The sequence below is a fragment of the Anas platyrhynchos genome, chromosome 3 (genome assembly GCF_047663525.1).
Source record: "Anas platyrhynchos isolate ZD024472 breed Pekin duck chromosome 3, IASCAAS_PekinDuck_T2T, whole genome shotgun sequence".
NCBI lineage: Eukaryota > Metazoa > Chordata > Aves > Anseriformes > Anatidae > Anas > Anas platyrhynchos.
Genome location: NC_092589.1, coordinates 90,327,571 through 90,352,134, shown reverse-complemented (window position 1 = coordinate 90,352,134; position 24,564 = coordinate 90,327,571). Strand labels below are relative to the sequence as shown.

At 37.3% G+C, this 24,564-nt stretch overlaps 1 protein-coding gene across 12 annotated transcripts in view; it reads left to right on the top strand.

Annotated features, from left to right (window-relative positions):
• COL19A1 (collagen type XIX alpha 1 chain) overlaps positions 1–24,564 on the top strand; it is a 202,617-nt gene that overhangs the window by 22,986 nt on the left and 155,067 nt on the right. For 10 of the 12 annotated variants that reach the window (XM_027455037.3, XM_027455035.3, XM_027455036.3 and 7 more), the window contains exons 5-9: positions 9,875–9,998; positions 10,394–10,669; positions 13,136–13,216; positions 15,282–15,407; positions 15,890–15,952. In XM_027455037.3, the coding sequence (XP_027310838.2) occupies positions 9,875–9,998; positions 10,394–10,669; positions 13,136–13,216; positions 15,282–15,407; positions 15,890–15,952 (670 nt within the window). The remainder of the gene's footprint in view (positions 1–9,874; positions 9,999–10,393; positions 10,670–13,135; positions 13,217–15,281; positions 15,408–15,889; positions 15,953–24,564) is intronic. The other 2 variants (XM_072036305.1, XM_027455038.3) reach the window with 1 other exon arrangement.

The window sequence follows — 24,564 nt, the reverse complement described above, 5'->3', positions numbered from 1 at the left end:
AAATACATCAGGCCCTGAGTAGTTCTGTCAAAGAAGGCAATCTGTTTGCTAGTGTGGTCCTAAATAACGAAGGCTGTAAAGATTTCTGAGATATTCAAGTTGGGAAATAAGGCCATGTTTGCATGTGCACTGTGATGTTTCATTTCCTACAGTGAATCATGGGAGTTGAAACCTGTTAGAAAAATGCATTATTATTATTATTATTATTTATTTTTTTTAACCACATTTAGCTGCAGCTAGGAAAGGAGAGTGAGGTGTCTGTTTAGGAAGAGTGTGACTCCTGAAAAGCAATGATAAGAGTTCAAAAAAGCAGGTTTTCTTTTGAGTTTTTATATTCTCAATGTAGCTACACAATGATAAGGAGTTGGATGCTGGCACTGGAGGGAGCCTTTCCTAACTGACGTTTTAAAATTTTGATACGTGAACAGATTTAGCATCTGTAGAGAAATATTCAATGAAAGGGCACATGTGATTAGTAAAATTATTGTCTTCACAAGACTCTAAAAACAGCAGGCCTAGTGCAACTTCTTATTGAAACATCATTGTGAGGAGGTACGGATGGAACTGAAGGTATCAATTACTGTGGCATCAGTATCAGCTCCAGAAGTGTTACCACACTTCCGCAGCTACTGAAAATATATATGTGAATAATCAGGTTGGAAAAAACAGACTGGAACAACAGAGAGGGTTTTTAGTGGTTGCTTTCTGGTACTGACATTAGGAAGTTTCTGTATTATGCTTGGCCAGTAAGTGATGCTGATACGCAAAACGCCAATCTGGTTTGAGCAGCATGAGGCAGGGGGACACCAGAAAGTGTCATGGAATTGCATGGTTAGGAGAAAGGAGATTCAGAGGAAATGTTTTGCCTGTTGTGAAAGAAGCGGAATTCCACAGTTTTGTTCTTCACTTTCCTCATGTCAGACACCACCAGCAGTATGTTTGCTTGTGCTCTGGTCATGTCCTAAGGAGAATAAACAGTCTGAATGTAAGACCTGTATTAATGTAAGACTTGAGCAAATCATGCCATTTGACTTCAGTCTTTCTGAATCCCAGAACCATGCTGTTAGATGTTAAATTAGCTCTAAAGTGTCTGGAGGGACATCTCAATGCCTGTATCCTACACGTGCCGTTTACTGGCTTTGTACATAAAAAGGCAACTGACTATAGTATATGCATTTTCTGGATCTACTCTGTTGCATTAGCTTTTCTTGAGTCTATGCCAGTATAGATGTGGGAAGATGCTTCAGAATATGAAATTACTTTGAGTAAAATTTTAGCTTGCTCAGGTGGTCTGGCTGGCTTCCATCCCTTCCCCTATTCATCTTCAATCACAATGTCCACTGGTTGTCGTTCTTTGTCACCCTGTGTACCTCTAGCATGGAAAGATGCTTACTGCTGCAGCTTAATTTAGTATGCAACATTCAGAGTCAGGTGTGATATTTTTGAATGGGAAACATGCTCTTTGAATATATTATTTTATAACATGATTCTCTTACTAGTTTTTGAACCTATTTAGTAGTCTTTTTATATTTGTTAATATATTCATTATTAAAAAGATGTTACATTTGCTATATAGGGTTACATTTGTTTTCCAGATAGAAGGAAAACTCACTGATTTTTCTTGGACCTATTTGGTTCATAAAACAAATATCCACATTGAAAGAAGCAAGTATTTTATAACCGCATCAGAAGTGTTGAAAGTTGTTTTCCACAAGATAAGACTCCAAAAGCCTAAGTGTTGATCTGAATTTTCTCAAAATTTATCAGGCTGCAGAATTCTGCTTAAGAAAATGAAAAGAAAAACTGTGGCATTTTGTATTCCCATCATTATATGTTATTACTTTTAAGGCAGTAGTTCTTAACACTTCTGGGTGATTTTTCAGAGAAATTAAAATGCGCAGAAATTGGTGAAACTTGAAAGCAGAATTAGTTTGTTATAATGACCTCTTTGCACTCACCCTGCAAGAGTGGCCTTTGACTTAATCAAGGCCAGGAGTTCACCAACAGTTCTTGTAAATAAGGATACAGAATAGGACTAACAGGTTTTATACTTCTATTTCTTTTTCAAACCAATAGATTTTTTAGATATCCTTAAAAAAAATAAAAAAAAAAACTATGAAAATTACATCGACTATCACCTAAAAAATCTGAGCCACCTACGTATTAAAAGTGACAACTAATCTATACCTGTTCAGTAAAGGAAAACAGAGGCATGTTGAGTTTTATAAAATGGTTAAATCACTTTCCTCAATGTTAAAATAATTTGCAGCTTTGCTTTCAGTGCTACATTTTCTGAGTGGGTTCTGCACTTCCCAAGTAATTAATAACTCTTAAGCTGTCTGAATAGTTTCCTTTAAGTTGCATCATATAATGTGTCATATGAAAACAACTTCAGGCCTAATGTAACATGAAACTTTATAGTGCATCTTAGTGTGATTTGAGGAAGATGGATGGGAGGGAAATTATTTCTTATTTTGGGTAACAAACAGCTGTTCTTAACTTTTATTTATAAAGAATTTCAAATAATATTTCTAGGCAGAGATTGGTAAATTGTTCTAGTTAGCTATTTCCCCTTCTCTTCTTGTACTGGTCAAGTTAGGCAAAAAGTGAGAGTCAAGAATGTAGTAACTTGATGTAGAAATAGAGAGTAATGAGGAGATTTTTTGTATCTGGTAACTTTGTTAAGGGAATTCAAGCTGAGATCAGTTATGAATAAGAAAGCAAACGCAAAAAGGTTAACATTTCAGTGTCTCAGTCAACATAGTACTAAATAAATCATCACCCATGATAGGAAAATTGTTTAAACTAACTCCTTGAGCTCTGGTCATCAAATTATTGTAACATTGTCACGTTACAAGTGACATATACCAGGTAATGGTATATGTCAGCTGGAAAAGATATGTCTTGCCATAAACTCTAAACATCTCTCACTTCACTCTCAGGAAATGTAAGTTGGCTCATCTTTCTCTTCCTGGAAGATATTCAGCAAGCTGGAGGCTTCATTGATACTTGTAAATACGGAAGTTTGTCATATACTGTAGTGTACACTCATTTGATATGGAACAATTAGAGTTCATAAGATTTAAAAATAGATGCTGCTTTTCCATTAGTGAGTTTTTAAAAATAAAAACAAAAGGTAAATAAAGGATTGCCTTACTAAATTTGATATGGGTAATTCAATGCTGCTTTACAAAGATAGAACTAAAACTGTTTTTATAGCTCTGTGAATACACAGTTAATTCATTCATAATTACTTCATTTAGCATGGTAGCACTAGGAGAACCAGCTGGTAGCTGTGTTTCAGAAATTTTCAGAACTTCTGAGGAAACAAATCATAAGCAAATATTTTTGCCAAAAATCTCTTTGTACTTGATCATTATAAACAATAGAGGGTATGCACAAAAATGGATGCAAACTTCTTGCAAAATTCCTGTAAGTACTCTACTAATAACCTCATAATGTACAGTCTGTGCTGTATCTGGGCCACAGCACCTGTTTTTAGGAAAAAAAAAAAAAAATATATATATATATATAGCTACTTTTAATCAATTAAAAAATGGGAGAATGCAGCAAAAGCCTTTGCAAGTAAGACTGTACATATGCTTTGATAGAGTGGCCCATAGATGCTGCTGGGACAACCCTGGTTTTTTATTACCATTCTTGATGTATCTGCTTGCTGATCCAACCTGTGGAACATTAACATACACCTAGCTGTCTGGATTTGTATCTAAATCCTTGTATTGATAGGGATTTTATTTCTTGTTTTCTTTTTTTACTCAGTCTGCCAGCTGGGGCATCTGTAATTTACCATACACCTCAGTCCAGCAGTCTAGGGTGGTATAAATTCAAGTCTGTGTGTTCAGTTCATGTGCTTCAATTCCTGCAATTGTTTTCAGCAGTTTCCACCAAGGGCGTGCTTCACTTTGAGAACACAGAGCTCCATTCATCAACTTTCATTTTTTATTATGTACTACTGACAATGCAGACAGAGGGAGAAATTCAAACTGTCTAAATTCCACCTAAAATATAATCCAGTCAGACTTCAGGCACCTGAGTCTCAGAGAATGATTCAACATGTCTACTCTGAAGCACCACCTAACCCCTCGTGGCACTTACAATGAATCATTTTTATCACAGATTTCCTATGGCATCCTGGCATAAGCACCACGGCTTCAGCAGCCAGACATTTAGCTCCCACCCAAGCTTCATTGTGACTCAGAGATGAATGTACAGATGCCTGAGCTTTGCCTCTGTCCTGAGGTGCCTAAACCACTGCCTGTGTTTAAATTGCATGTAATAAACTTGGACAGCCCTGAATTCAACACAAGTACCAACAATCATGATCATTTTAAGTGTAGAAGAGGAGAAAAAGGCCTTTTTAATAGTCTTGAAGGTTAGAGTAGTCCAGGAAGGATACCTGATTTAGATTGTCCTAAGCTAAGGAAGCTCAACAGGCATGGGGGAACTTGGCCATTGTCCCACTGTTAACATATTTCCTAGGGAAGAAAAAAATTCATCATTTTCTCCCAAGTATGATTATGCAGACACCTGAGACACTTTTCTCCAAGAAACCATAAGCATCCCCTGTATCAGAGATGCTAAGGATACTCTCATTTGCATGTTTCTATTAGCCTGTAAATTCTTTCTTGTCCTCTTCTTTATAGATGAATTGAGACAGTTACTAATTACTGCCATGTTCTGCAAAGTTAGAGCTTTATTAAGACCTGTTATCTCCCTTACTACTTTTGGCTTAGACACCAGAGAGTGTTACCTTAAATTAATGTTCTCTGTATACGTATTTTACATCTGTAGACTTTGAGGTGAGGTTGGTTCAGGTTTCCTTCATCGTTGTTCTCTATCCTAATTGCTCTTGCTGTGTGCTGCATGGAAAGAGTAAATACTCCGTGAGGAAGTACTTGTTGAGCTGTGGACATGTGGAACAACTTGGTTTTGTCTTTTACATTAGTGTTTAATGCTGCTACTTTATTGTTTTCACCCTTCATGTGACATCTCATTAATCTTTCATGGTAATCCTTTTTACATGCTGGCAGATGCAACCAGTTGAAATAGTATATTAAGCATTCAAAGCCTGAATTTCAAGTTCAGTATTGTGAGATTTAAATTTATCTATTTATTTATTTATTTTGCTTTTTTCATGTTTCAGAATGAGGTTTTATGTTGTTTCTGTCCCAACTTCCCCCCCATCAGATGTCATTTTATATTTATTGGTTAGAACACACACATACCATGTGTATTCCTGAAGAACCTTTAACCGAGCTTTACTGAGTAGAAGATACAGTGGGAGTAATGCTAAAATTTTGCTATACTATCTTACTGATCATCTATAGCTAAGTTATTTCAAGGGTAGATGCGTGCTTTTTATTCTGTTACATTCAATTCAAGCCTTTCAAGAAATAAGAACATAAGGGAAATTATATATAGCAGTAGATATTATGCTAGTTTTCTAAATATTTTATCCCTTGATTTTTGATTTTTTTTTTTTCATTGTAGCATTCACCATCTGGTTGGAGGGCTTGAATGTAAAGCGCATACTTTTAAGCATCTGTTAATGACTTTTTGGTAACAAAGGAATATGTTCGTATAGTTATACAGTGAGAACACTAACTGGAGAATGAAGACGTTTTTGTTAAGTTAGGTTTTTGATATACAGTAGTTCATACATGGAATTTATGCTATTTGGCACTATGCTGTTCAGGTAGCTGTGAAGTATGGTCTTACATTGTCTTCCTAAGAAGATTAGTGTAAAGTGGTTTTCTCTGTTGCTATATTGTTTTTTCTGAAGCATGGTGTATCACCTTGGTCTGTTTGACAGTGTTGATTTGCTCTTTGTTTACACCACTTTTACCCAAACTAATAATTTAATTGAGCAATCTAAAGTTCTTTGTAACATAACCATCAATTTTAAAAGGTGATACGAAATACATTTTGTAGGTTCTAAATTGGGAATGGTGAGCACATTGAAGGGTAGCATCATAAGACACCACATGCTGGCTACCTGCTTGCTCAGAAAGCTGCTGTACTGAGAAGGAGCAGATGCTGGTGCCAAGTGCCCTTGTGGTGAAAAAGGACAGTTATATTTTGTGTTGTCCTAGCAAGTATAGGACCAGTAGGTCAGGGGAAGAGACAGATCATTTCCCTTTCTTTGGCACTTGTTAATCTACATCTGGAGTTCAGTGTCCAATTTGGTGCTCCCCAACAGAGAAGGGAAAAGCTGACTGGGACAAGTGCAGTAGAGGCCCAAGATCGTCAGGGGGCTTGAACCCATGGTGTGTGAGGAGAAGCCAAGGGAGCTGGCCTTGTTCAGCCTGGGGAAGAGGAGGCTCAGGGAGGACCTCATCACTGTCTTTGAGTACATTATGGAGAGGCCAGAAACAGACTCTTGTCAGAGCTTCACAGTGAAAGGTCAAAAGGCAATGGGCACAAGTTGTAGCAAAGGAAATTCCAACTGGATCTTGGAAAAAAATCACTGTGTGGGCAGTCAGACACCGGAACAAGTTTCCCAAAGGATTTGTGGAATAATCTCCATCCATAGAGACTTTCAAAGCTCAGCTGGACAGGTTTCACAGTAACCTGATCTAATTTTCAAGTTTGCCTCGCTTTGAGCAGGTGGCTGAATCCATTGGCCTGCAGAGGTAGGCCTTCCTACCTGAATTATTCTGTAAATCTAACCAAATTAATCCTTTTTGCAATTCTACTTATATCTTACCTCTTCAATTGACTTCACTGGACTTGGTGTAGTGTCATTAGGAATTAATTTAACCCTTGTGGTTTTTTCTCATTACTCCCAACCCAGTTTTCTCAATTAGCTCAATGGTGAATGAACCCCTGCACTTCTTAATAGTGCTGGCCCATATCTTAACTCCTGCCTGCTTCCAAGTGTACTGATAAACAGCTAAGACAGATAATTTTATATGATGTGCACTCACACACAACCATTTTTTTTGGACAATATTCTGAAACAAACCCTTAAAATTTTAGAAGACTTAGACTATTATTTGTTTAGATAACATTTTAAGTGTCGGGGAAGCTTACAGTAATGGGAAACAATAAAAAAAAAAAAAAAAGCTCATATTTACTAGACTATCCACGTCCAGAAATGACTTCTGTCTATATTGCAGACATATCATACCAATCGTAGCTTCTCCTCCTTTCATTTGATGAAGACTTCTCTTCATTTCCCTTCCACAGTTGTCTGCCCTTTGCCCATTAACACAGACTCCCACGTGTCTCCTAATGAGAAACTTAACTGGGAAAGCAAATTGCTTTTGGAGAGCTAATCAGATGCTCCCACAGTCAGATGTCCTGTGTAGGTTACAGCTGTAAATCTGAGATGCCGTGTCCTTGTCTTGTCTCAGATGCTGTAAACCATAGGCCTGATCCTACGTCCAGATAGTTTACATGAGTGCTTATCAGAACAGTAATGCTAATGTTCAATAAAGGTATGTTTAAAAAAATAATAATCAGAAAAATATTCTTTATGCCATAATTAAAATATAGAGTAGGATGAAATCTTGATCTAAGTCCTGCAAAGCCTGTTCTCTTTTGTCTTGCCTTTTGACACTGAAACATCTGTAACTATGCAACAAAGCATATGGGTGCACTGACAATGTGGGAGTGCAGCCAATTCAGTCCTGGGATAAAAACAGGAATTAGGTGATGGAAGTAAGCCAAAGAAGTGTGATTCCCACATAAGGGACTTAAAAAGGTGTTAGTCCATAAAGAAGCTCTTTGGCAGGATTTATAGCAGGCCTCTAGACAGAACGCATTTTTCTTGAGGTCCTAAGTGAGCTGAAGTGCACTACCTTCCAGGAGGGTGGTGGGATTATTGTCTTGTCAGCTGGTGCTTTCCTCTTTCTTTTTTCTTCTTAAAAATAAACCCTTTGTAGCACATTATGGTATAATTATAATCCCATTTGTAGTTTTACAGAACTAAACTATTTACTTCAAATGATCATGGGATGAAAACCAGAGTAAATGTTTCTGCTGCGTGGGGCCCTCAGGTTTCCTCCATTCTGATCTGTGGCATACCTTTTGCAGTGTAGCTCGTTGGGCAACCTAGACTGTTTTCAGCAAACTGCATTGATCCCAACATAAAAAACTCAATGTTAACTCTTTAAGTATTTGCACATTGTGTCTGTAGTTTTCATTTGTCTCACCTCAGCCTTAGAAAATAAGTAATTGGGCGTGCAGTAGCTTCAAAAAGTGATGACACCAACCCAATTTGTTTGCAACAGAATTAGTATATAGAATCATAGAATGGCTTGGGTTGGAAGGGACCTTAAAGATCATCTACCTCCTATGACCCTGCCATAGGCAGGGATGCCACCTACTAGATCAGTATGGCCAGGGCCCTGTCCAGCCCGGCCTTGAACACCTTCAGGGATGGGACCTCCACAGCCTCTCTGGACAACCTGTGCCAGTTCCTTATTACCCTTACAGTGAGGAATTTCTTCCTAATATGTAGTCTGAATCTATCCTCTTTTAGTTTAAGACAATTCCCCCTTGTCTTATCATTATCTACCCCAGTAAACAGTTCTTCTCCATCTGTTTTGTAAGACCCCTTTAAGTATCAAAAGGTTGCAGTGAGGTCTCTCTGGAGCCTTCTCTTCTCCAGGCTGTTCATCCCAAGCTCTCTCAGCCTTTCTTCACAGGAGAGGTGCTTCAGCCCTCTGATTATCTTTGTGGCCCTCCTCTGGACCCGCTCTAACAGCGCCACATCCTTGTTGTGCTGGGGGCCCCAGACTTGAATGCAGCACTCCAGGTGGAGCCTCACAAGGGCAGAGCACAGGGGCACAATCACTTCTCTTGTCCTGCTGGCCGCTCCTCTGGTGATGCAGCCCAGGATGCAGCTGGCCTTCTGGGCTGCAAGTGCACACTGCTGACTCATATCAAGTCTTTTACCCACCAGAACTCCCAAGTCCTTCTCTGCAGGGCTGTTCTCAGTGAGTTCTTCTCCCAATCTGAACTGCCTGGGATTGTCCTGGACCAGGGACACTTGGACTTTTTGAACCTCGTGTGGTTCAATCATATATTTAATGATTACCGGAGTCCATAGAGTTGAGTTACAGACTGATTTCCATAACATTTTTTCTGAAGTACAAACTTTTTTAACATTTCACAGAAGTGGTGTTCTACTGTGTTCTGTGATATAGGTAGCCAGTTGGGCATGTTTTTAGAGGCATGAGCATACTTTATGTAATGAAGGAGTAACAAAATCAAACACAGAAGGACATTCATTCAGAAATGCATTTCTTATTTTTGCTCAAGCCTGATGAAGTTCAGTTGTTCTAATACTCAAGACATCCAAGTCACTGCCCATAGAGGTCATTGGATCAAACCCCCAGCTCAAAGCAGGGCCAACAAGTTAGATTAGGTTATTGCAGTTATTATAAGCCATCTGCAGCTGAATTTGAAAGTCTCCAAGGATGGAGTTTATTCCACAAATCCTCCACAAATTATTCCACAAATCCTCTGGGAAAGTTATTCCAGTGTACTGAGCAATAAATTGGGGAAAGTAGTATTTTAAAGTATGTTTATATACTGCACTCATTTTGCAGCACTTCTTTAAAGACTCCTATTTATAGTAACCTAGGATTTAAAAAATAAAATCAAAATAAATCTTTAGGCATTCTTATAAATAGAATGAATTGTACTTTTGAGCTTGGGGAAGCAAAATGAGGCACTTTTGAACACTGAAGCCAGTGAATTTGTATGAGTGTGAGTGAGCATTTGGCTCCTTGTTTTCACCAGGTATTATTTCTGTTTGTTCCTTTTAAGCAATGTTTATATGTGCATAAGAACAAAGAGAACTCTTTTTTTTTTTTTATTTCTATTTTCCTTCTTTCTGTTGTAGGCAAGTATTTCCAAATGGGCTTCCTGAAGAATACTCTCTAGTTGCTACGTTCCGTGTACGGCGAAATACAAAGAAAGAGCGTTGGTATATATGGCAAATTTTAAATCAGCATGACACTCCTGAGGTTAGAGTTGTCTTTGTTTTTGTTTTTTTTTAATTATTATTTTATCTTTTTCTCCCCACGTAATATGATAAATATCACTTTGTGGATGTTTTACCACTGAATTTAGCTACACTTTAGACATAGTAGACAGACTGATCTGATATAGTTCATGATTTATTATAGGAATGACAAAAATTTAAGAAAATTTATTCAGTTAGGACTGTGAACAAGGATAGAAGGCATGCTTGATTTATAGCTGATATATTTTTACAAAGTTACATAAAAAAAAAAAAGATGCTTCATAATTCTAGTCCAATCTGTGTAATGAAAGTTTATTACATATAGTTTATGTATGAGTTTAACTATTCTACTCTAACTTTTAAATGACTGCTTCTTCTATTTCACTTTGCTTTCAGATCTCTGTCCTTCTGGATGGTTCAAAAAAGGTCGTGGAGTATATGACCAAATCCACTCAGGGAAATATACTGCACTACACTTTTAAGAGTCGAGAAATTTATCCATTGTTCGATCGGCAGTGGCATAAACTTGGTATTAGCGTGCAGTCGGGGATCATTTCCCTCTATTTGGATTGTAATTTAATTGAGAGAAAACAGACTGATGAAAAATTCACCATTGACTTGCAGGGAAGGACTCTGATTGCTTCTCGTGCTACAGATGATAAGCCTGTAGATGTGAGTAGTATGAAAGCAAAACTGGAAAACTTGAAATCATGTTTTATCCACACTTCTACCATCATAAAGAATTGGGTAGGGAAAAAATGGTTCAAAACAGGTTATTAATTTTGAGTGTGAATTCTTAATTTACAATCTTTAGGTCTTTTCTAAACAATGTTAAGTGCTGTAGAGTCCGCTAAGGCAAACCTTCTGTTACCAAAGTAACTACAAAAACTCAGTCCTGGTTTCAAGAGTCTAGTTTTCTGTGTTTACTTTGGAGTAACAGCCATGTAGTTACCATAGACATGTTACTACACTTAAGAGATCACTCCAGTAGTAATGTTTTTTTCTTTCAATTTTTATGAGATTTAGCTATTGGGATGACAAATGCTAGTTTGTATCAGTCATCTGTTACAGTTTGTCCCCCTATGATGAGCAGAAGAAACCCAAAAAATTAGATTGCCTATGGTTTCAAGGTTGTATCAATCCAAGGTAATTCAGTTATGCAGAAATATGAACACCTTGTTCATAGTTCATCCCTCCTTCAAATGAGAGGGATGAGGAAGTGGCTGAATGTGCATTTCCTGCAGTCTTTGATGCAAACAACTGACTTGCACGTGCAGCTGGCAATTGTAAAGTAGTCCAGTTCCTCCACCCTTTCCTACAAAACGCAGTGGGCAAGATCTGCTGAATGAAATGCAAATACAAGGAAAATAAGCTGCTGTGGAGTGTTCCTGAAAAAAGCAAGCTGTTGCTTCATCTGTAGATAAATGGGGTAATGTGGAATTACCCAAGGCAACCCTTTAATATTATGGGCTTTGTTCTGTTCCAGAAATATCCTCCTCTCTTTCCTTGTATAGAGAGCTCAGAGCAAGCGATTGGAAAGTTCCAGGAAATGTCAGTTTGTTTTAAGTATACTGACATCTCATTACCAGGTTTAAAGCATCTGTCTTGAAGTTTATAGTGGCCATCTGAAAGTTTTAGCTCTATTATGTACATTGTACAGTTCCAGATGAAAATAACATTATTGTAACTGCAAGTTAGCATTATAAGAGGAGTACATTCTGTGAGGTGCTGAAACCTTTGGCCAGGAATCATCAGAGCTCTTATTTTGTAAGGCTAAGTTCATACTTCATTTTATTTTGTAAGACTGAGTTCAAATTTATTTCAAATTTATGTACCATCTCCTTATTTCCAAGTAGCACAGAGGAAAAGTAGCAAATACCTCTAAGCTTGTGTTGATTACAGCTGGATAATCCCAAGTAGAAGTTGGCAGTTGGGTTTTCCATACATGTGGAAAAACATGAACATAAAGCTGATGAAGGCAGCAGAGCAGATCCTGTAGTGACACACTTCTCAATACCAAGTACAAGTGAAAAAATAGGAGAACACAAAGCAGATGCAGAATGAGACATCCTGTAGCAAAACTATTCTCTGAAATTAGGCCCTCCCTACACCTTCCTGTGAGTAAGTGTAAGTCAGTGCAGTCCATGACGTGTTTGGACTTTAGTAAGGGCTGGACAGAATCACAGAATCATCTAGGTTGGAAGAGACCTTCAAGATCACCTAGTCCAACCTCTGACCTAACACTAACAAGTCCTCCACTAAACCATATCACTAAGCTCTACATCTAAACATCTTTTAAAGACCTCCAGGGATGGTGACTCAACCACTTCCCTGGGCAGCTTTTAACAACCTTTTCAGTAAAGAAGTTCTTTCTAATATCCAAACTAAACCTCCCCTGGCACAACTTTAGCCCATTCCCCCTCATCCTGTCGACAGGCATATGAGGGAATAGACCAACGCCCACCTCACTACAGCCTCCTTTAAGGTACCTGTAGAGTGTGACAAGGTTGCTCCTGAGCCTCTTTTTCTCCAGACTGAACAATCCCAGCTCCCTCAGCTGCTCCTCATAAGACTTGTTCTCCAGACCCCTCACCAGCTTTGTTGCCCTTCCCTGGACTCTCTCAAGCACCTTGATGTCCTTCTTGTAGTGAGGGGCCCAACCAGCTAAAATTAGATGCTGTTCATCTGCTCCGAATCTCTAAAGACTTCTAAAACAGAAGTCTTACATACAGAATTTTTGCTCTTCAATTTAGTGGCAAGGTGCAAAGTGATGGAAGATACACAGGACATAGAGCTTGTCATAACTTGACACTAGCTCACTGCAGGAGAAAATTACATTTTGCAGAGAACATCTAGAGGATTGAAATGCCCATGTAGTCACACTAAGTGCAGCACAGAGGGCTGCAATTTACATGAAGGTAAATGAAATCTAAAATGTGTTTTAATTCAAAGTAAGAGACTGTGTAACTTGTTCCTTAAGTGAGAAAATAAACAATGGTGGGATTTTTTGGTATTGCCAGTATTTCAGAAATATATGCTATTTCAGAGAGAAAGTTTGTTACACCAGGATTAGAAAATACATGCCATAAGATATTTTTTACATTTCACGTTAATCTCTTCTCTTGTGTTTCTTAATAGATTGAACTTCACCGCATAACAGTTTATTGTAATCCAAACGTTGTAACAGAAGATACGTGTTGTGAAATATCTGCTGAGCTGGTAAGTTATTGTTAAAATACAAGTGGTAATATAAAATAAATTATTTCATTGTTTCTTACTAAAGATTGTAAAGAAATTGCAATTGAAGTATTAGATTAATTACCTCCTGAAAATTAATCCTGCATCTGGAGTCATCATGCATTATTTCTTGTTACCAAAACAAATGGCTTAGTGGATCCTCAGTAAAAGGCACTAGGTGCTGCTAGTGCTTTTTAAATGCATTTCTTAAAATTGATTAGTATCTAATTAGTAACTGAGGAAGTCTTAGAGAGTAGGAAACAAATCAGTCATTACCTGAGAATGATGTCAAATAACAGAGAGGCCATTTTAATAACAATTGTATCTATTCTAGCACTATAATTAATAAACAAAGCCCATGAAAGTCTCTGCATGACAGTGGAAGGAAAGAAAAACAGGAGGGTATTGAGAGTGTTTCCATTATTTCAATTTAATAACATGGAAGAATAGGTGTTCCATAATTGGCAAATACTTTATAGTGCGTGTGCTGAGATGTGTATGTTTAACATAAGGGAAAACATTGATTTAGTTCAGTATTCACTTTTCCCTTTTGTTTGGATAGACTGAATCACTATAAACTGTAAGACTAGAATTATAGAAATGCTAGAAGTTATATATGTGAGTAAATATTTTTGCTAAATTAAGTCCATTTAGAGGGGAAAAAAAAATAAACTCAAAAAAAAAAACCCAGACATTAAAATATTGCTTTGTTAGTTATGAATATCTAAGAGAAGGCTTCTCTTAAGACCATGAGCACCATCACCTTTCAGCCTGCAGTGAGTCTTACTTGCAGAAGGTCTAATTGATCCTGTGTACAAAGAGATGGGAGAAAGGGGTGCTTGAATGGAGGGATAAAGCTGCCTAAGAACAGAGGAAGATAATAGTTTGTCAGAACTGACAACTGATAGTTGATCAGAGGCATTAAAGGGGCTAGATCTAACTTATTAAGGGGAAATTTCAATTTTAAATAATAACTTCTTGTTAAAATATACTTCAAATATATTCCTTATGACAGTGCAGGCTTCCTCTTGAATTTATGAGCTTAAAGCTAGGTGAAATGAATGATTTTTTTCTGTAAGTTTCACTTTGTGCATAGAAATAAAAATCATTTAACAGTTATGACACAGTAACAGAAAAGAAAATACAAACTCTAATTATATATGAACACAAAAAGATCAAGGATATGCTATATTGATAGTATCCTAAGCACTCATTCAGCTGTTTAGATAAAAGCACTGTCAGTTTCATTAGTATGTCTTACATTGAAGATATAAAAATAGTAGATTCCTTGTTAATGACTTTCATATTGAAATCAGCATTACATTTTCTGATTCTTTTTCATGACTTCCATACCCATTTTAAGAGCTAAAATTTCAATAATATAAGGAAAGGAATTTATCCTTGGTTACGAATTTCTACACTAAGATGTAAATCCTGTTGGAATTTCTTTGACAAGAAGGCTCACAGGAGACCTTATCACATCTTGATGATAGCTCCTGAAATTTGTCAGGTTCTGTTGACTTGTCTGGTAGTGTATCCTCAAACTGCTCAGCTCTTATAAAGATGCAGGCAGCTGAATATTGGCGTTAAGGCCTTTTGTTTATTTCCAAACTGTGTATGTCCAAAGTATTTCACTGTTCACAATTACAAAAAAAATATAAAAAAATAAATAAAATAAAAATCCCTCACATTCTGTCATTTTGGGGAAGGGTGAAGAACAGGACTGAGAAATACTCCTTTTTTCCAATGAGCATTTTCTGCTTTCACTTATAATTTTGAGAGGCTTTCTTCATATGTCTGGACTCTTTTGCAAGAAAGAATTGGGACAATCAGATCTGTTTTAACCAGCAGTGATTTCAGTACAGGACCACAATGTCGAGGCTTTCATTTACTACAGCTTTTCCTTCTGTTTGGCAGTTGTGGCATCTCTGCAATGTGCTATGTACAGTAGTGTTAAAACAGAAAGTGAGTTGAAAGTAGTATTTGGATGTTATTTATCTATTCACCAAAATGGACCAAAAATCAGAAAATTTTGTTTTTATTTTAGTGCCCACATGAAGACAGATTACTTGCTACTACTTCATCACCAGTGACTGGTCATGCCAGCAAAATGTACACATTTCCAGGAACACAGCAAGAATCTAGAGACAGATGCCACTGCTTTCCAAATAAAGTATGAGGTTTTCCTATCACTTTTTAATGCATCATCCTGTTTAATCCTGATAGGTATTAACAAAAATAATCTTAATTTTCTTTTGTAGTCATCAAAAATGTATTATTATCTTAGAACGTTGTACATTGTATTTTGCAGTGAAGAAACAGTACATTTTAAAATTTCATTTTAAAATTAGAGTTACAGAGGACTAGAAGTTTTTGTGGTTTCAGCACACACACACAAAAAAAAAAAAACACAACTGCATCAATAGTAAAAATGAGAATTACTACTAAGACATTATATTTAAAGTAAATGTTTTTAATTCAGAATGAATTATTTTCTACATACTGTGTTTTTTCAACCCTTCTGGACATGGCACTACATTTATTCTGACTCATTTGTTTTGTTAGGCTTTTGTGATTAAGACAAGGAATTCAAACCAAATTTGTATTCTGGAGCTGCTTCCTTGTTAATTTCTTTTTTCTTTCTTTTAAAATCAGGGAGAAGCAGGATTACCGGGAGTAGCTGGTTTGCCAGGCCAGAAAGGAAGTAAAGGTGAAAAGGTAAATAGTAATTGCATTCTCTCTTTGAAATCTTCATCTGTGGCTTTTTCTTCTTTAGCAGATGGAAACTTTACAGATATTGTTATTCCATAAAGGGATCTTTTTATATACAGGTTAAATCCTTTATCAGTTAGTCCCTGGTTCTAAGTGTGGCCTTTCTGCCACAGCCTAGAGCTGACTCACTCTGGGGTCCACTCCTACTCACGAATTCCATGGAACACAGTTTACTTGCCTGTGAAACAAGCACACATCCAACACTGACAGTATATTGTCTCTTCTCATTATCCAAACACAGAGAAGTCATGTATGTCATCTATAACAAGGATTTTTCACTACAGTGTATGTGTTTGCTGTTGATGGCCAGAATCCCATGTGGTGGATTAATATTTTCAGTGGTCGGTAGCAGAGTAAGAATTCACTGATACGACCTCAGTACTTGTGGTCTTTGACATCACGCTTTCCTGAAACTTTCTTAATTGTGAAGAGAAAGGGACCTGGCATTGGCAAACCTCTGGGACAGCCCAGTTGGTGTGCCTTTCCATGGGCGTATTCCATACTGTTGTTCTGTAGTGCTTACTGTGACATTCCTGTGCTATTTAGCTTAGGGCTTTCCTAGTAATGAAGGTCATCAGGACATGTCTGGGAAGTGTTTTTATTGTATTCATAGAGGTGCCAATTTGAATAACCTACTGTAGGACTGCAAGAAATACAGTGGTTAGGAATTTTGGGTTCTGGGTGAGATGAAGACACCTGGAAAGTCCTAGTCCAGCAGTTTGTATGCAGATGTCCTAACCCACCATCCTCCCTTACAGCACACTGATTAGTATGTGATCTGAAACAGCTTGTGAAGACATCTAGCGCTGTTCCTAGGACAGCAGTACCCGTCTGAAATTGGTTCAGTTCTGAAAGGGCTTATCCACAGTCAGTTGAAATTGAGTATAAATTCCTAGATAGTGTCTGCCTTTCCCAACTCCTCTCATCCAGCATATGTGTCAATTTTGATACTATGTCCTAGTGGAGGAGAAAGTTCAAATATGTTAGTTTCAGTAGCCTGGCTGAACATAGAAATATTCCTGGTAACCTCCAATCTCAATCACCAACTTTTACTGATCTTAGACCTGAGTATAAAGCACAATTATCTTTGTTAGAGCTACTCTCTGTTACCAAACTCCTATTGCATTGATTTGAAAACCAACCAACAGTCAATGAATCCTTTCAACTTCAATGCATCACTGATAGCAAATTGCACAAGACTATGTGTGTCATGGTTGTAAATTACAAAGTACAAAATTTTCATTTTAGTGGGCATCTTCTCTGATATAGAACTAAGAACTGTTAAGCTTGAAATTAATGAAAAATAAAACTTTCTAGCTTTATATAAAATAGATATTTTTTGCAGCGGACTACTACTTGTAAATCCAAATTTGATCAGGTTATCACCAGCCACTCTACTTGATTGAATCTTCAGAGCCTGAGCAGGATTATGTGCATCCAGCAACTGATCCTACTGATAGTAAATTGACATTTGTTACTGAAAGAGTCAGTTGATTAAAGTCAGAGGTAGTACAGCAAACAGCTAGAAAGCTGTGTAATTTGAACTTTCCTTATAATTCAGCAGTACTTGCTACTTCCTAGCTTTAAGACTGAGAAGGTTGTTGCTGGGGTGCAGGTTTGGCAGTGTGAAGGAGAAATAAAAAAATAAATTACTATTCTAGGGCTGTTCCATCAGCCAGTAACTCCCACAGAGGTAACAGTATTCTGCAGGTCCACTGGAGAAATCACAGTGCAAACACTTGCAGATGAACCAAAATATCTGCTCGCTCCCTTGATGATATAAGTCTTGCTTCTTGTTGTGTGGTGTCAGCTCTCTTAATGACTTGAAAGTTGGAAATGCATGGTTCAGTTTCTCCCTTTTCTGTGATTTCTGCAGTGAAACCTTTCACGCTGTATTCTGTCAAAACACTAATTCAACAGTAAGGGATATTTCCAGTGTCTCAAGTCACATTACTCATGTGATTAATGGGATGGTCTCACTGTTGGCTTCTGAGATCAAATTAATAGTACCTACCTTAATGAACCTGAATACCACATTCTCTGAGGCTTTGCACCACTTTCTCATTTGCTTCTGCATTTGTGCAGGTTTTCTGTACTACTTGCTATCAATGATGACCTTATTGCATCAATAATTAGAGATGGACAAGCAATACCCCAGATGCTCCAAATATATGATTTATTGCCACGTGATGGACAGGAGAGTAACAGACTGTGGTTAAATGTTTTGTAATATGTTTCACATGAAATAGATAGCCTACTGAGGACTGTTGGCCAGGTTTTCAGTCACAAAACAAAAGGTTTCTGTAAGTTTTCTGGTGGTTCTTCAGCCTTTGTTTCCCACTTTGCTTGTGCTCAGCTTTTCCTCCTACTGTTTATTTTGCTTCTAAATCAAATTAATAGCATCCAGGTATTAATATCCAGTATCCAGGACATTTAAATGTCCTTGTCATGGCAGCATCCAAGTAAAAACAAGTTACTGGTAATTTCTAACTTTTTTCCTATAAAATTTATGTATCCATTGATGTCATCTTTTGTTCAGCCCAACATTGCTTATTCTATTATTTACATTGTTTCATTCCAGTTTCCCACCCAAACTAATTAAATATATGGCTGAATTTACATGCCTTTGTGTTGTGATGGGATTGGTAAGAAAGTCTTTGCATGTTCCAATTGGTGTTAGGTTATATTTGAGCTCCTCAAAATTGCCCTTTTATTCAGTCTACCCTAGTTGCTTCTTCAGATCAGACTCTGTTTTGCCTGTTCAGGAATACCTACAGTATCACCAGTTCAAAGCATGACAGCTGATAAGCCCTTTTTAGGCATTTTGTATTTAATTATTAGCCTTTTCTCACGCCATTCCTGCATACTTAGCAGAACTCATCGTAGTACCTCTGAAGGGATCAGCGCCAAAGACCAAAGTGTGTTGTGGGCCCAAATGATTAATGTGCCATGTTTTCACTAGAATAGGCATTTATGTAAATATTGATGTATTTCTAGCAAGCTTCAATACCTACACAGAGGAACAGCACTGATCAAAAATTATTCTATTTGTTTGAAAGACCTTTCTACTTGTACGTCTCACCTTCCATTATGGCTTCATTAAGACATTCATTAAGAGGACAGTTCTTCACTCAGGAACAGAAGTACCTCCCTTAGCTTTGAGAAGGTGCTTCAGGGGTAGAGGAGCTGTTCTGTTTTAAGTCAGTCTTTCTTGCTGGAAGACCAGACTTCAGTTTGATACCACACCACTTACTATGTGGAAAAACAAACAAACAAACAAAAACAAACCAGCAAACTTGCCTCAAGGGCACGAGTCCTTCTTTTTGTTTTTTGTGCAGTCTTGCAATCAGCAATGTTGCACTGAAGGGTATTATTTGCCTGGAGATCCAGATTCCCCAGCTATCCGCAGCAGGGGACAACCTCTTGTTTGAATAATTTAGACTTAGAAAGTCACCAGAACCAACTTTGTTTTCTGTTTATTTGTCTAAGCACTTGAAACACACATTTCAGACTACCCGATAGCTTCTTCCCATCAGATGAAAACTGAGAGACAGCAGCAGTCAGTTGTACAATTTAGGTTATCCTTGAATAATATTCTGTGTTACTCTCATGGTAGGTTAATTCTCACCACAGTGCATTTCACAAGTTTTAAGTGCTCAAAAGTCAGATGGAGCTCTCCTGTGATTTAATACATTTTGATGTATCTTCTGTAGAGTTAGGTTTCTGCTGCTACTGAGCTGAGTGAGAAATGAACCATGTTTTCTGTTTTGGAAGCAAATTATACTACTTTAGCATGATATGTTGCTACTCAGACTCTTAAAAACATATTTATTGCTGGTAGAAGTCTTTTGATCATGATGTCAAGGTCCAGTTTTGCCCTCAACATGTAGAAAATCTTCAGAAAGGCAGAATATAGATGGCAGTAATTGAAATAATTATATATATACTGAATATACAAATTTCCTCTACTGAGGAGGCTACAAAATTAATTGTATGTTAAGTAAGCTTTGTAGCTACAAAAGTTTTTAAATAGAAATCCAAAGAGAATTAAAAATTTAAATTTATTATAATAACCCATTATGAGCTGTGTTAATAGGTTGTTGGTTAATGCTGCAAGCACAGTAGGGAGCAAAAAAACAGAGGCACAGCGCTTTCAAACGTTAAAGTGCCTATTGATGCACACCATGAAGAAGTTTATTGCTATTCAAGTGTGGTTCATTAATTTATATTTTAATTAAAGAAAAAGATGTTTAAAATGCTATTTTAGGCTTGGTAGAAATAGATTGATGCAATATTGTTGCACTGAGAAAATATTTGTGATAGAGTGATTTGAAAAAAGAACTTATGGAGAACAAATGAGGTGTCTGACTGCTTTTTCTGCCTGTTTTCCTTATTAGTCTTCCTTTTTTCCTTCTCTGTCATTCCTCTTATAACCCAGGTTTATCTGATTCCATCTAAGGCATATCTATTGTATTACACCGCCTTGAGAATAGTTCCTTTCTGGTCTGATTTTCACTGCAAGGCTTATTGATAGACTCAGATAGGGACCTAGAGACTGGAATGCATGAAAAAGAAAAATTTCTTGGGCAAAATATGGCTGGCTGTCAGTGGTAATGAAGGGATTTTTGTAAGTCAGGAATTGTCAGAGTACTTGGTAGACTCAAATCGTATAATGGGACAGAGGAAAACACTCCACACATAAACAGAAAAAGAACTTATTGCTAGTCCTCCTTAATATTTTAACTGGATAATGCTCTAAATTCTCTAATTGATGCGGAAAAGCATCATTAGTAATGCTGTTCTTAAAAACAACAACAACAAAACTCTCATATATTTGCATCTTACCATATTCACCATTCCAGTATTCATGTAAGCTCTCAGAATGCCAGACAGTCTTCCCCAAGAAGAACAGAGAGTGTAGCAATGAATCCTCAGGACTCGGAGATGCTCAGAGGGTTGGGAGCTGTCACCCCTCCCCAGTGGGGTCATGCCCAGAACTGAAGATGAAGCATAGCAGCAGCAGCCACTGGGCCCCTCAATACAGGGGTTAACCACTCAAACAGTAACCATGCCGAGCCCCTCACTGCCAGGTCAGCACATAGGCAGGAGACTCCTACTAGGAATAACATGAGTGATATGGCCGGGGTTATATGCTTGCTGCTTTTACCCCAGTGGCAGGAAAACACTAGAGTAATGCCACATAGAGAAGTTCCCCGGCTCATTCACAGAGCGGCTGAGGTCAGAAGGGATCTTTGGAGGTCATCTGGTTCAACGCCTCTGCTGAAGCAGGGCCACATACTTTTTGGGATGAGTTTTCTCTCTCACCCTTGGCAACTTCTCTGAATCTGAACTGATTGTATTCATCAACTGGAGTTCCTAATGAGTTGTCCTTTTCCAGGTCTAAATACCTGTGACCACTTTATAACCATAAGAATATATATCTGTCTGTGCATCTAAGTTTTAATACTTCTTAGCTTATGTAATTACTGAGACGGACTATCTCTGATGTTAATTATACAGATGGCATGTGTGGTGTAACTGATGCATTCTTTATGTTCCTTGCTTTGCCTTCCACTTTATCACTTTTGGAAGTCACTCTCTGCAATACACTGTCTACTGGGAACAACTCTCATCAGAGTGCTGGCATTTCTTTATTGATAATAATACATATTTTCTTACCTGGACATTTCTGATGCTACTGGCACACATACCCATGCAGAAATGAAAACTGAGAAAGCCAGTTTAGCTAACCAAGTCAAAAAAAAAAAAAAAAAAAAAATTGTTTAAGGAACATTTTGAGATTCTGAGAACTGAACTGACTTAGGTTTTTTATTTTATCTGAATGAATATGTCCTCATTGTAGACGAACAGTATTGTAACATAGTACTCTAGCAGTGTGTGCTCTATGTCATATTCATGTCACTCTTTCCATTTATTAAATGCACTTGCTTTTATCTTACATTAAAATCATGATCTGGTTAGTACAGAAACTTGCTGAGAACATTTTACTTCTCTCAAAATTATTTGTAGAAATTCCTTTGTAGATTAAATGTTAATGTGTTTAGTTAATTCCACACCATATCACAAAGTAAACATATTATTTTGTCTCTTAAATGGCAAATGTATGTGTTTAAATAAAATATTTTTTTAAAACTAAGTTTTTCAATTTTACATGAGAAGGACTGTGATCTGTTAATTTAAATAACTATCTTTCTCATTCTCTTTATTACCACATTTAGTTTTAGGCGATTATTGCTATACATAACTCATCAGTAATATGTCTGATATAGATACTGTATTTTGTGTTTGCTACTAGCATAGAACTTACAGTTCATAACAAAAGCATTAAATAATGGCTGAATGGCACAAAAATATAAAGGTCAAGTGCTTTTGAAACTCTGAATCATCAATGTAACAAAATAATCACAAGTGTAATACTGCAGGTGGTCTCAGATGTGCAAAATTGGTTCCACTTCAAATAGATGGCTGATTGTAGACACCAAACATGCTTCTTTCCAGTGATGCCAATCTCTTTTTAAGAATTGGGCTTGGCTTGGCTTTATGGAAAGTTGACAGAAACATTTTGGTGTTTGTTATCCTGAGCCTGCTGAATTTCCACACTGTCTGCTTATGAGCTCACCAAAATAAACACTGTCAAGAATATAGTAGCCATCCTGTTGTTTGCAAGATGTTACAGTCTGGAAAATGTGTTATGGCTTAAATACTTTATTTAATAAATATCTTTTGTTATGTTGAAAAGTATTTTCACTGCTACCCTTAAGAGAAAACCTTAACAGTAGACATAAAGCTCAATGTACTAACGCTGAATGTTATAGTGAGTGTACCTCATAACCAATAATGCCTTCATGGTACTGTCAGCTTTCACTGCTGCCAGCATATATTTCTGTTGGTTTTAGTAGTTGTAAGCAAATGCATTTTTTTTATTTGCCTTCTTAATAATTTATTTACACAAACTTAGAAGGCTCAGTTGCAGTGTGTTTTGGGAGTTGGTATGCTCTTGTTGAGGTATAAAAAGAGATTTATGTAGGGATAGATGTATGTCTGGTGGTGCGGAACCCTGTTTTAAATTCGCATTTTATACCTTTGGAATCTGTTATGTGAGAAAGTGAAAATTATACATGTTCACTTCTCTAAAGCACTTTTTGATCTGCAGATGCAAAGGAAAATACCACTATGCAAAAGATAGGCCAAAAAGACTTAAAAATGCATTTGCCTTATTTTTTTTTCTTTATTCTGTCCTGCTGCCTGTGTGAACTGTTTTGTAGGTCATACAACATATAATATATGATCTTGAAGCTTATTGAACAAAAGTCTGAGAAACTAGAGCCTTTCAGACTGTGGTTATAGAAATCACAGTTACAAGATAGAGGCATAACTTAATGGTCTAATTTGCAATGGCAAATGATTGTCTACAAGGCAGGGGGTCCATCTGCACTTAATGAAATAGAAATGTAAACACAGTGGTTAACTAGTTAGTAAGTCATGTAGTTAAAGGCTTCCGGACGTGTACCAGGCCATGTAATTTTAGCCTATACGGTATATAAAAATACACTACTGGATGTAACAAAGCAGTTCTGGTCTATTAAAATACTTGCGAGTGGCATAAGGGAACAGAGTGTGCACAGATAAAGCTGTCATTCCGTGGATGATAAGCCAAGCTAACTAGGGGCCAGTTCAGCTTCTTGCTCTCTCATATTAGTAGTGGGGTCATGCTATTTGCACACACAAGATCTTGTGCTACTTTTGAGGCAGGAGTAACTTAGCATACCTATATTAAAGATCCTTCCAATATTTTAAAAAATAGGACATAAAAAATGGCTGATAGGCTTCTCTGGAACATTGCTGCTTCTGATCAGTGGTGTAAGATCAGATGGATTGGTGCTCTGCACCGGAGTGCATCTTGTTTTGGTTGATTTGCTTGGCTCATGTTATAAATGAAGGCGTTATGATGGCTTCTGTGAATAGATTTCAGGAGCTCACAATGGAGGACAGGGAAGATAGGTGAGTTTTATGGGTAGGTGAGAAGCAACATCAATAGCATTAGGATATGACAGCTTGTTTCAAAGGACACATCATTCTGCCTTCAGAAGAAAGTAACAAGGAAATCTGACCTGTAGCACTTGAATTTATTTATTTATTTGCTTCCCTTGAGGCTAAAGGCAAAAATATTGAATTCTCAGCACCTTCCTTAGACTGCAGTGCAGAGCCCTGAATTTGATCCATGGGCTCCCTGGGTAGAGCATAAGGAGAGTTAAGCACTTCAGAGGATGCTGTGCTGAGTCAGGAGCTGCTGAGTGCAGCCTGAAGGGAATGGTGAAGAAAACACATATTCTAAATCCTTCCTTTACCGTGGATTAAATGTTTAATAAATGGCTGGTCTGGGATATAGCAAATATTCTTGCTGTGTACTTTAGGGTCTTCTTGCCAATCTTGATGTTCCTTTCTTAACTTCAGAAAGGTTAATGACATCATTTGGAAGAGAAGTACTGCATTTACACCGAAAAGATGAATGTACTTAGAGTACTCTGTCTGTGAAG